Source organism: Lissotriton helveticus, chromosome 1_1, assembly GCF_964261635.1.
Source record: "Lissotriton helveticus chromosome 1_1, aLisHel1.1, whole genome shotgun sequence".
Lineage (NCBI taxonomy): Eukaryota > Metazoa > Chordata > Amphibia > Caudata > Salamandridae > Lissotriton > Lissotriton helveticus.
The window spans coordinates 928,872,627-928,886,230 of record NC_136057.1 but is presented as its reverse complement, the minus strand read 5'-3'; the positions used below and the strand labels follow the sequence as shown (position 1 = coordinate 928,886,230).

The 13,604-nt window shown below is 49.4% G+C and overlaps 1 protein-coding gene across 3 annotated transcripts in view; it reads right to left on the bottom strand.

Moving 5' to 3' along the window:
- Nucleotides 1–13,604, bottom strand: part of NUP107 (nucleoporin 107) — a 547,946-nt gene that overhangs the window by 44,101 nt on the left and 490,241 nt on the right. For all 3 annotated transcript variants that reach the window (XM_078676641.1, XM_078676632.1, XM_078676648.1), the window contains exons 26-27: nucleotides 8,185–8,298; nucleotides 7,467–7,634 (exon numbers count right to left, since the gene is read on the bottom strand). In XM_078676641.1, coding sequence (XP_078532767.1) covers nucleotides 7,467–7,634; nucleotides 8,185–8,298 — 282 coding nt within the window. The remainder of the gene's footprint in view (nucleotides 1–7,466; nucleotides 7,635–8,184; nucleotides 8,299–13,604) is intronic.

Sequence of the window (13,604 nt, the reverse complement as noted above, 5' to 3'; positions counted from 1 at the left end):
GTATTTAAAAGTGCACACACATGTGAATGATATATTTGCATAGGATCACAAAATTTGGACATGCAGGGAAGCGGGGATTCCAAGTTATCTGGTGTCCAATTTTAAAATTCAGCCAATAAATACAGATCTCTGGTTGTCCCTATCTACCTCTCCGCTTCTACTGTTTACATCAAAGGTCACGAAAAGCAAACACAAAAAGCTGACCGGATTCAGTGTCCCCAGACCCAATTATGAAGCCAAGAATGCATTTATTTGGGAGGTGTCATACCCCAAACACACCCCTAAAGCTACGCCCATGAGTAGAGTGTACGTATTTGAGTCTGAGCCGATAACTAGCGATTAACAGCCACTGGAGGAACCACCAGCTCTTTTGGAAACACTGAAATTCACCAAACGTATACTCCTTTTGTGCCATCTAAATGAAAAGTACTATAAATATGGCGCTGGAATGAAGAGTTTGGTAAAGCAATATTATGCACTTTTAATTTGTAATTATTTGCTCCTGAGATCAGGAGTCTAAAATGCAGTTACTGGTACTAGCCTTGACTACTATTTTGTGGTGTTGCAGATGGAGGTGGTGCAGTGCTCAGCAATAAAGTGCTGGTGTACCTCAAACAAATAACACTAAAGGGCACCAGAGTAAGATTTCTGGCTAAGGCCCCTTTACATCCAAGCAGCAAGCAGTAGATTAAATAATTTAAAAGCATGAGTGTTTTGACTTTGATCAGGATCTGGGGTAGAGGAGTCAAGATATGCCATGCGATATGTTTGAATTTTTGTTAGCCTATCATCCACAGTGGGAAATCCCCTCTGGAAGACAGTCTGAGACAAACGTGTACTCTTATGTAGGTGTGTGCTATCCGAGAGCCTTTCCCCCCTTCCTCACATAAATAAACAGAACATCAGTGGCAACTGGTGGGACGTAATACCGGCCAGGATTTCATCCTATTGTTTTATAAATTTGCTTCACTCCAACTCAAATTTACTCTCTTCCCCCTCAATCACTCTGACTCACATTCTCTCACTTGCTCATTCTCACTCATGCTCACTGTTACTCACACTCACTGGTCATTCTCACTTACTAACGCACAAGTTACTTCCCTTCGGTAACGATACATCTGTAAGAAACAGTAGTTAGTATTAGATTCCTTACCTTAGAATATCCTCAGGCGTCAGACTGGATCCGGAAAATTTTGCATAGCAGTACCCCTGCTTGTCGGTAGGCGTCGTCTGCGGCTCCGCGTCCGTCGTCGGCTTCATTCTTATACACAGCTTTTCTGCGCCAGAAAACGCAGAGCCATGATAAAAAGCAACACTGGTGCCATAAAACTAGGGCCCTGAAAGGGGAAGACCTTAACCCTAGATATCGGTTCGCAGAACAGAGAGGATGGGTGGGGCGCTAAGGAATCTAATACTAACTACTGTTTCTTACAGATATATCGTTACTGAAGGTAAGTAACTCGTGCATCTGAAAGAACCAGGTTAATATTAGATTCCTTACCTTAGAATAGATACCCCAGCAATACCAACCCCGGTGGTGGGTCTGCGAACCAATGATCACACCAGAAAGTCCTGGAGAACGGAACGGCCGAAAAAGCCATCTCTCCGGACTTGGCTGTTCAGGCAGTAGTGTCTTGCGAACGTGTGCAGCGAGGCCCACGTAGCTGCCTGACATATGTCCTGCAAGGGAACTCCATGACCCAGGGCAGTGGTGGCCGCCGTGGCAGAGTAGAATGGGCCCTCAGCCCAACAGGAGGCTCCTTCCTCGCCAAAGAGTAGCAAATCTTGATGCACAAGACGTCCCACCAAGAGATGGTTCGTTTGTGCACCGCCCGACCCTTCTTAGCGCCCACGTAACCAACAAAGAGTTGGTCATCCACCCGGAATTGACGTGTGCGATCCAGATAGAATGAGAGCGCACGTTTTGGGCCAGAAGGGTGGAGCCTCACTTCCTCTTTCGAGGGATGCGGAGGCGGAAAGAAGGTGGGCAAGGTGATGGACTGCCCGATGTGGAAGGCTGTGACTACCTTGGGCAGGAAAGAGGGTCGCGTCCGCAACACAACTTTGTCCAGATGGACAGAAAGGAAAGAAGGTTTAGAAGAAAGGGCCTGGAGCTCACTCACTCTTCTGGCAGAGGTGATGGCAACCAGAAATGCAGTCTTAAGGGTAAGAAGACAAAGAGGACAGTTATGAAGTGGCTTGAAGGGAGCGCACATCAGATAAGTCAGAACAAGGTTCAAGTCCCACTGAGGCATCACGAAAGGAACAGGAAGATATGAGTGATTCCATTCAAGAACCTATTTACAACTGGGGACTTGAACAAAGAGGGCTGATAAGGTAGCCTTAAGAAGACGGAAATGGCAGAGAGGTAGCCCTTGATAGTGCCCAGAGCGGAGCCCTGCTGGGCAAGAGAAAGAAGAAAGAGGAGAACCTCAGAAAGAGGGGCAGAGAGTGGATCCAGAGCCTTTGCTGTGCATCATGCCACAAATTTGTTCCACCTGCAGACGTATACCGATTTTGTGGAAGGACGCCGGGCTGCCAGAATGACATCACAGACTTCAGGAGGCAAGTCAAATGGCCTCAACTGTTGCCGCTCAATCTCCACGCATGGAGGTGGAGGCTGGACAGGTTCGGGTGGAGGACCTTCCCCTGCTGCTGCGACAGAAGGTCCTCCAGAAGAGGCAGACGAATCGGGGGATCGACTGACATGCTGAGTAGCTCGGGATACCAGTATCTTCGTGCCCAGTCCGGAGCCACAATGATGACTTGAGCCCGGTCGCGCCTGATCTTCTTCAGCAATCTGGGCAGAAGTGGGAAAGGCGTACAACAGACCGCAACTCCACTCGCGGCGAAAAGTGTCGCCGAGCCAGTGCCGCCTTGGAAATTCCAACGCGCATAACTGATGACATTGCGCGTTCTCTTCTGTGGCAAATAGATCTAACCAAGGCTCTTCCCACTGCTGAAAGAGACCTTTCGCCAAGTCTGAGTTCAGGCGCCATTTGTGATCCATCATGCACAGACGGCTGAGTTAGTCCGCCCTGGCGTTCAGGGAACCTGCCAGGTGTTGAACCACCAGGGTCAGGCCCTGATGTTCCAGCCACTGCCAGAGGCGCAGAGCCTCCTGGCACTCCCCCGGACAGAGGGGAGGAATACCTTCAGTGCAAGACGGATCGCCCGCAGCTCCAGAAGGTTGATATGGAGCCGGGACTCCGTCGGAGACCAGAGTCCTCTGATCTCCGCCTCTCCCATGTGGCCCCCGCAGCCCTGGAGGGACGCATCCGTCACAACTACGTGCTCCGGTTGGGGTAGGGAGAGGGATCGGCTGCTGAACCAATCGCGGTCCGTGAGCCACCACTGCAACTGTCTTGCAGTGCCCTCCGAGATCAAGACGTGGTCGGACAAGTTGCCCTGATGCTGGGCCCACTGAAACTTCAGATCCCACTGCAGAGCCCGCATCCGCCACCGGGCGTGATGCACCAGAAGGATGCAGGAGGCCATCAGCCCCAGAAGCCGCAGCGTCAACCTGTCCGAGACTCGGGATAACGGCTGAAAGATCGGAATCAGAGCCTGAATATCCTGAACCCGCTGTTCGGGAGGATAAACACGAAACTGCACCGAGTCTAGAACTGCTCCGATGAAGAGGAGCTTCTGGGAGGGACACAGGTGCGACTTCGGCACAATGATGGAGAACCCCAGCATGTGCACGAGGTCAGCCGTAGTCTGGAGGTGGCTGACGACTGTCTGGGGTGAGCCCGCCTTCAACAACCAGTCGTCGAGGTAGGGGGAAGACTGAAACCCCTAACCTAACCTGCGCAGGTGAGCTGCGACCACCGCCATCACTTTCGTGAACACCCGTGGGGCGCTGGTAAGGCCAAAGGGGAGAACGGTAAACTGAAAGTGCTCGTGGCTTACCGTGAACCGCAGGTAACGCCGGCAGGACGGGGATGTGGAAATACGCGTTCTGCAAGTCCAACGCTACTATCCAGTCTCCAGGGTCAAGGGCAGCCAAGACCTGAGCCAGAGTCAGCATCTTGAACTTCTCCTTCCGGAGGAAGCCGTTGACGTTCCTTAGGTCCAAGATAGGGCGTAGGCCCCTTTGCCCTTCTTGGGTACCAGAAAGTAGTGGGAATAGCAACCACACCCTTCTTCTGGCCCAGGAACGCGCTCGATGGTCCCCTTGGCCAAGAGGGCCGACACTTCCTCTTGCAGAAGTTGCAAGTGATCCCCCGACACGCGGTGGGACTGCGGTGGCATGGCTGGAGGGGTCGCCTCGAAGGGGAGGGAGTAGCCCCTTCGGACGATTTGCAGCACCCACCTGTCCTAAGTGATGGTACGCCAGTGAAGGAGGTGATGGCGGAACCTACCCCACACTGGTGTTAAATGGGCCTGAAAGCTCGGACTAGGAGGGCTTTTAGGCAGATGCTGCGGGAGTAGATGCGGACTGGCCGCGCCGTTGTCCCCTGGCACCGCCACGGCGGTTACCACGCCCACCGCCGCTCTGGATGTTAGACTGCAGCCCGTGGCTGGCAGGACGTGAAGGGGCGCCCCTTCCTTGGCCACGAAAGGAGCGAAAGGCAGACTGCTGCTGACGCTGCCCGGAGAGGCCCAAGGACTTGGCCGTAGCCCTGGAGTCCTTGAAACGTCCAAGCGTATGATCTGCCTTGCCACCAAAGAGGTGGCTGCCATCAAACGGCATGTCCATGAGGGTGTTCTGGACATCGGCCGAGAAGTTGGCGGACCTCAGACAGGCGTGGCGGCGAACCGCCACCGTCGTTGACATCGCCCTGCCCAGCGAGTCCGTGGTAGCCAGTCCACATCGTATAGAGTACCGAGCTGCGTCTCGTCCCTCCGCGAGGGCTTGAGCGAGTTTTACCCGGGCCCCCTCCGGACACTCTGGCAGCACGGCTGCAACCGTATCCCACAGAGAGTGGGTATAACAGCCCAAGAGGCAAGCGGTGTTGACTGACCGCAGTCCGCAGCTAAGGGACGAGAACAGCTTCTTACCAAACTGTTCATACCTCTTGGATTCCCGATCAGGGGGAGCAGTCGGGAATGCGGATTGGGAAGTAGAGGCCTGGATAACCAGACTCTCGGGGTAGGGTGGGTGGACAGGAAGCTAGGGTCGCCCGGAGCTGGGCGGTGGCGCCTGGCGACGTTCCTATCTACAGGGGGGCCTGTTGCGGGCCTGGACCAGGTGCCCAACAGGACGTCCATGAGAGCCTCATTAAACGGCAGTAAAGGCTCCTGAGTGCCAGGCTGCGGTTTAAGGACCTCAGTGAGGATGTTAGACCACACAGTAGCGACGGGGAACGTAAGCGCCAAGGCCTTGGCTCCCCGCGTCAGCACCACACTATAAGCAGCCCCCTCCTCCGTAGCCACGGTAGGAGGGGAGACAAAGTCAGTGTCAGGGGAGGTATCAAGACCACTGGCCTCCCCTAGCTCCTCTGTCCAGTCCTGGAAGGACTGACACTCACGTGTCAGAGGGTCGTCAGACCCCTTCCAATACCCTTCGTCCTCCATCTCCTGAAACTCTGGGTCAAAGGATGGAGTCAGATCAAAGAAGAAGGGTTCTTCAGATCCGGACCGAGAGAGGGATCAGGGACGGCGTCGTACGGAGACGGTGCCGGGGGCGACACCCTGGGGGTGGACGCCGGCGGGGTCGTGAGGTCGACCAGTGGCGACCCGGATCCAGAACCGGATCCAGCGGGAGCCTACAGCGTCAGGACCGAAGTCGCCAATGGCGCCGGGGCCGAAGCACCCGACGGCGCCGGGGCCGGAGCACCCGGCCCGCTTGGACTCCCAGTCGGGGCCACGGGGCCCAGAGGCACCGCTAGACCCGACGGAGGAGAGAGGGACCTCATGGCCATGAGGAAGGCGTTGATCTCCTCCGGCGTCGCGTTCTGCCCAGGGACCGGCGGGTATGGAGCTGGCTGCGGCGCCTGCGGCTCCGGCGGAGCCTCGGAGGCAGTGTCGCCCCGGCCGCGTCGCGCGAGCGTTGGGCGGAGTCAGAAGAGCGATGGCGTCTCTGACTTCTTGTGCCTCTTACCTGAGGACGTGGAGCCCGACGAATGGTGTCGACTCGCCGAGCTTCGATGACTGTGGCCCCGCGACCGGTCCCTCGACCCCCTCCTGGACCGGGACCTCGAGCCGCGCGGGCCGACTGCCATGCCGGAGCTTGAGGCGCTTGCGGGACCGGTCCCGCCTAGCCTTCGACGTCAAGGCCTGGCAGTCGGGGCACAACCGGTCGTTGTGGTCAGCTCCAATGCAATACAGGCACCGGCGGTGGGGATCGGTAACCGACATCAGACGGTTGCAGTCGGTACAGGGCTTGAACCCGGGCATTCCCTACCGTCACCGAGAGTCGTTCAGACTTGAAAAAAGATCAAAAAAGTTTTTGTCAAAAAATGACTAAGGCACTGCTTTCTCCGGACCTGCGCTAGCTGGCGCGGAAAAAAGAAGAACTGACATCAGCGCGCAAGGGCGGCGTCTAAGTACTCCGGCGACGTCATCCCGGCGCCAACGACGCCGGACGCGGAGCCGCAGACGACGCCTACCGATGCGCAGGGGTACTGTTACACAAAATTTTCCAGATCCAGTCTGACACCTGGGGATATTCTAAGGTAAGGAATCTAATACTAACCGGTTTCTTTCAGATACATACATTCACTGTGCCATTGATAGCTACACCCGACTCAAATCCGGTCCCTCTCGCACCTTTCAACCAATCACTTGTTTTAACACACCCACAATCCTTCACCGACTCCCTCTTACTCACTATCACTTATAAATACATACTCAAACTCAAATACATAAATGCATAAGCAATGGTCATTATTATTTCCAGCATTGTCCCCGACATATCAATGTAAGTAGTTGGAACGTGTAGAGTTTTAAAAACATCCGCTTGGAAACCAGACCAAAAGAAAATTCAGACATGCCTGAAAAAATGCTTAGCTAGCCCCTGCAACAGATGGTTACATTTCCATTCAGATGGGCAGGCTTAACCAATGGTATCAGAAAAGAGATGAGTGGCCAGTTTAACCAGCTTAGTTTGAGATCCAGTCTAAAAATGAAAAAAGGGGAAAGGGTGAATATCTAAAAGACAGATGTGAGGCACGAGGCCTTCACCTTAAGTGCAAAATTGAAAATAAAATGTCATGCTAGCTTAGATGTGCCCTTAAATGTAAGACACAAATCAACAGTAAAATAATTGTTTTTGGGATTATTTCAAATAAGCGTTCAGGAGGATAAGCTCTACTCAGAAAGGGTAGACACCTATATCAAAAAGTTATGTTTGCCCTGCACAAATAATACGGGCTTGACTTGCAAAGGAGGATTAGTGTGCAGATGTTTCCAGTAAAAGAATGACATTTTCCCCTCTTATTGACCAGGTCAGACCAAGGGAAGTCTGGGCCCTAAGGAAAGACAATTAGAAGAGTTGGAATGTTTTTCACTCCTTTCCTCACCATGAAGAGTTTCTGACGTTCTGAAGAAACCACCTCAGCGAGCCGGAGACACTCCTGGTACTGCTTGGTGTTATGCAAGACTGTATGCAAAAGGAAGCACATCATTGGAAGGCACAGCCTCCGTAACAAGGACATTTGGTGGGTGCGTTCAGGGTCATCTTCTACATCCTGTGCACAGAAAAAATGATCATGAATTATGCACAAATGTAGCCCATTTACAGGACCCAAAATGTTGAGTCAATACCGTGTATAACATAGAAATGCCAATTATTTATGCAGCATAATAAAGTCCAAGTCTGAAAATCTGATGTTTTTTCTTTTCTGGCCTTATACATCTACCCTCTTCTATAATGCATTATATAACAATAGGGAGGGAGGAGACCCACCGCTTAACACAAAAGGTTCTCCTCATCCTACACTTTTCAAATTAGAAATTCTTCTCTCCAAAAATCCCCATCCCAGAAGCTTATGGCTGGGAAAGCAAAATAGTTTGTCTATTCACAAAATAAGTATTATTTGTTAACTATGAATGAAAAAGAGCACGTTAACACATTCGCATGAGTGAAAGAAAGCGAGCCGGAATTTAGTTTTTAAACCAGACAATGTCTCCATATCCAAATTATCTATGATTTTTTTTCCTTTTGCAGAATTCGGACACACATTCATGTAGAGAAAATATCAGATTTTGGCAACAGATGAGAAAGCAACATTGAATTACCTCTCTAACATCAACCATCCATCCTCCGTTGACAAAGAGTAAAACATTGTACATTTTCTCTTTAACATCATGTGTTAAACTATCCAAAATGCCTTTCCAGATACTGAAGTCCAGCTGCAAAATAAAAGAATATGTCAACATACACCCGAAAGGCACAAAGCAAGACACAATGTGCAACTTTACAAGAACAACGGGTTAATATTATTTCTCCTTGAAGCTATTTCTTCAGCATTCAACATTTGATCAGGTCTTGCGGTAGGCATGATAGCTTCTTTCAGGCCAATTTAAAAAGTAAGTAGATCTGTCAAAATCCCAGTAAAAAAAAGGAACTAAAACCGTGATAAAAACACCTGCACAATTTCCTGAAATGTTTTGATTAAACTGTGCATGGTCAGTCACCAAAGCAATGTTGAGTCTAAACTCTCTTCAAATACACAGTAACACTACAGAACTCCAAAGAATGCTGATGGTAGTAGGTTTGACCTGCATTTGTTCAGCTGTCCACGCTAACATGACTTTCAGAGGGCTAAGAAGAACGCAGGGTTTACTGGGTGCAAATGTGGTGGTTGTGGCCTTTAACTCCTGATGTCCCGAAGCCTGACCTACTACGGATTCTGCTCATAAGGGCTAAGTACCCTTTCTGCACTTGACTCAGTTGTAGTTGCGGTCAAGCAGTCATGGCTACCTCGGGGGAGGGGAGGTATGGGGGCTGAGGGGGGAGAATGTAGATACAAGTCATTGAACATGATTCATACCGCAAAGTACAAACAGTATCAGCAATAAATCAGTGTCCAATAAAATATTTGCTTTTATAAGAAAAAGTATAATTTTATTTCTAACCCTAACAGGCAAAGTAATGCAACATTCACAAACAATAACACAATGCCCGTGAGGTCAGGGCTCTAGTACCCGTCAGGAAAATCCCAGTACCGCTCTCCTTCGTGTAACGTGTGCTGGGTTATTCCTCCTTCAACAATGGCTCAATCCAGGAAATGCTCACTATTAGGCCGTACTCAAGAGTTCCCCTTTGACTCTTTGAGGTTAGTCGAAAGAGTCTGTGGTGCTGCAACACCGTTATGGTGCCGCAACATCATTAGCAGCGAGTCCCACATTGACATCTTAATTCATGTCCTACCCTCAGAGCACAGAAGAGTTCAGTGGTGGAACAGGTTCCTTCAACGCGCACCTGTGTGTCCTGCTCGGTTCATAGTGGTTGGGCTGTTCAAGGCTCACGTGGCGCAGTCAGAGACCTCTCAGTTGTCAGTGCAGCTCCTAAGCTCCCAAAGACGCAATAAGGTGGGTTTATCCCTACAGGGTGGGGGATATCCATTCTTCAGCTCCCGACTGGAGCCAGTGAGGGTGGCACATCTTCCAGTGTCCCCCGCAGTCCTCAGTGGTGAGCCGGGGGCAGTTCCCTAGCAGTGCGGGTCCAACCCACAGATGGTGACCTTAGTCTGTCTTTCAAGCTGTGGCCTGAATCCCATGGCAACATTGGTACCAGCAGCCCCTCCTGCCACACGGGGTTGCCGCAGTAATATGGGTGCAGGCTCTTCCAGCACAAGCGCCCCGGCCCAGACAGTCACAAGTCTTGGCATTCCTTAAAGTAGTAACTTTACCAATGTCCCTCGCTGGCTCATGGGGGCACAGTACTGGTGCAGTACGGGCTTAGAGAGATCCACATGGCACTTAAAGCTCGGCTCAGACTACGGCGGTCCTCTCCTGGTATAAGGGGGTCGCCGAAAACAATCCTGCACATGGGCTACGGCCTGATCTGTGCTCTGCCAAATCCTCACACAGGGAGTCTTCCTCTACTGCTTCCCACTGGACCTTTCTCACTACAACGTTCTCCTCTTCCTCACTTGGCACATTGGTCTCAGCAAGCAGGCAGATCCTGGTGCTCTAGGGCAGATTATCTTGGTTTCCTGGGTGATGTCCCCCTTACCCAGCAGGGAGACTAGCAGGGCTTTGCCTCGGTACTGGTCCTAGGCAGAAATCTTGCAGAACTTACCCTTCTCACACAGCCTGTCCTGCTCATCCTCCCCTTTTTATAGTCCTTTTCCAGACACCAAATGTGATTTAGGGTCAGAGGCTTTTAAGTTTTATATCCAGGAGCTGCTTCTTTTGAAGTGGGCACTTATTTTATTCTTTCCTCATGAAAGATGTCTGCCCTGACTTATAAGCAGATTTTCCCTGCACACAACTCATGGGAGTGACAAGAGTTCACCCCTGGATGTCAGCCCTACTATTTATGATTCACTTATCAGCTCAATCTCCCTTCCTGATATTTGTCCAGGTCCCTTCCTTGAGATCTACCACTGAATCAAAGAGTAGCCTTTTGAAGTGTAAAGGGAATCTCTTCCTTTTCCCTCAGTGTGTGTCCCACCCAGCCTACAGTAATGCAGCAATACACATATGTCTGGGGGGGGGGGGGGGGGGGGGGGGGGAATTCCCTCTCCTCATGTTTTCATCAGGCAGGCCTGAGCTTCCCAAAATGGAACTCAGGGTCCTCCATGTAATGTGTCACTGCAGGCACACTTTCAGTCCAGTGCTGTTATCTCTATGCATTGTATCCTAACATGTACACATGCATTCAATATGAACACACTCTGTCTACGCACACTGTTGAGCACTGACGCTTTTCTATCTTTAAGCAGGGTGTGTTATTTACAAACGCACACTGTCAGAAAACTCACCATGTGTGCGCTGCACAATACTTCACCCTTCATGTATTGCACCTCACGCATATACACATACACCCAGCACATGCTCTCATTTCACATGCGCTTAACAGCACTACATCTTTCTTCTCATGTATTCCTCACAGGCATACATACACCAAGTACATACACCAACCACACATGAATTGTAGAGTACTGCTCTATCCCAGTGCTCTACCCTTCCTAAGCACACTGCTACAACCAGCACAGAGTCAATAGTTCCGTGCTGTGCAGCACTCCACATCTACCTGATGTGGATCAAGGATGAGATAGGCACACAGCAGCGGAACTTTGAAAAGGTCAGCGAGCCTGTAGGCCTCACTCCAGCAACAGGATAAAAACGTCCTGTTCACTATTACTGATGACTACATGGTATGCTGCCACCACCACGCTTGTGCGGCTTAACTCCTGGTGAAGATGGTAACCTTCCACCACTATTAGGGTATCAATTTGGGCACCTCTCTTCGTCAAACAAGAGCACAATCCGTGAGACAGGCATATGTTATGGCGCACATGCATGATCTATGTTTGCCTATGACAAAAAATAAAAACTAAATCGGCATTAGGGAAAAAGACAACAGTTGGGCACTCTGGCAGGGGCACACGTTTTCACCAAGACTTTTCCGTCCCAACAATGACCCACTTGGGACGCCAGGTGATTAACAAGATTACGGATATCTATTCGAAGTGATATACCTTTTAGAGAAAAAGATTGTTAACGTACAAACAAAAAGGAAATGCCTGGGTGGTTTTATGGCCCAATGTACATGGAATAGTCTTTCATTTATCTTACAAATCACCTCGAACCACCTGATGTTTAGGTAACTTAATAACTTGACTTTTACTCATGTCCTATACTAACAGGCACCAAGAAACGAGATGGGGTGTGTGTGTACTCTACAAAATGACTGATTTCTAGTATGCAGGAACAATTGGCAATCTACTGGAACAAGCCCTATGTCAATTATAAAAAAAAAAGCTGGAGACAACCATATATACTATAAACACCTCGCAGGTCTCAAGAAGTTAATGGAGCCACATTTAAGTAAGCAGTTGACAGTGAATTCCATCATTCTGTGGTAAATTACACCTTCAAACTGCAAGTTGACCTCCATCTGCTGTTCTAAAGAGTTTCTAGCCATGGCAGATACTACTACTCCAATGGGCGCTTCCCGTTTCTGAAACCTTGGGTGTGGTGCATGAAAGCTGCCATTCTGCTTAATTAATTACGACACATACATTATACTGCTAATGATGAGGTTGCTGGTGCAACCTGTCAGTTGGACGAAAAGTACCTAAACTGCCTTTTTGGTGACAAGCAGCCAAGCTCAAAGGGAAAGGTTTGGAGTTTTGATGGGCAGCAGGCGGCATTTCCACCACTTCTACTTACTCTTGCCTTTCGTTGTAAAGGCATGTATGGTAACAGCATATGCATTGTAATGGCATGCGCTGTGATAGCACTCGACGTAACGCCACTTGCATTGTAATGGCATGTTATCTAACAGCATGCGCTGTAATGGATTCATTGTAATGGATGTTTCCTGTTATTTCAGAGCTATTCATGCTAACACAACAGACAAGGTTCCGGTCTCTAACGTGCGCATGAGATAGTTGTAATTTAGAACGAATCAATTTCTGAAAGGTGCAGAATGAAGTTACTTGGACATCTTGCTTATATAAAGAAATTAAGAAAAGCACAATTTGCTTAGTATTACCTGTCTCTCTCCAACATTTGCCTGTTGTCCACAGATCAAGAAACAGAGTCCTTGTCTACTGTTACAGAGTGATGAGAGAGGAGGCGCAGCGAGCAGCCGAACCTCCTTTCTCCATATAGAATCATTGGAAGAAAGAGTATGACGAGAGTGGAAGATCTGAGGGGGTCGTCATGCACAGACTGCAACTGATGAGAGGGGAATTGTTGGAGAGCCGGTATCTGAATGATAACCAACAAGTCTCTAAGTTATGCAGTGACAGATACAGGACTTTGCATATTTATACAAGAGATATTTCCAACTTCACCAATAAAAACAGTTCTGGAGCGAAGATTATATACAATTATATTCATAGGGGCAGGAACTAGACTAATCTATAACCAGCAGGAGGAATGTGTAATGTTCTTTTTTTTATTATGACTGCTGAGATTATTACAATGATCATCATTGTTATACACAAGATTAACTTTTTCCTCTCTGCAGTCTCATCTCTTGTCCCCCCACCAAGTCCCAGTCTTTGAAGACTCTGGTTCCTTTGTTCTTCTGCTGGATTCCCTAGAAAAGGCTATGACGTTGGTGGATGGTGCTGATCTCGAATCCTGCAGAAGTTGAGCACATAGCGCTCGCGTTTTTCTTGGTGACCCTTACTCAACCGTTTCATTGCGGGCCATAGAACCATCCTGTTGCGCATGCACCTGAAAATTGCCAAACTCTCCTCTTAATGGTTTTTCAACTGAACAGATTATTTTCTCTTTGTCGACATGTTAAATAAGTCACTTTCCAAATAAGTCTGCATTTTTACAGAGGATGCTCATATGACTCGCAGTATAAAACCCATTTTATGTGAACCTACCCTTTTTGTCCTGGCTAGCAATCAATGGGGGGGGTGCTTTTCTGGCTTCAAGGAAGGTCAGTTTCTCCATTGTTTGTTCTCTGGGGACTTCTATTTTGACTCTTGAAGTCTACTGTCCTATCTGCATAGAGATAGTGC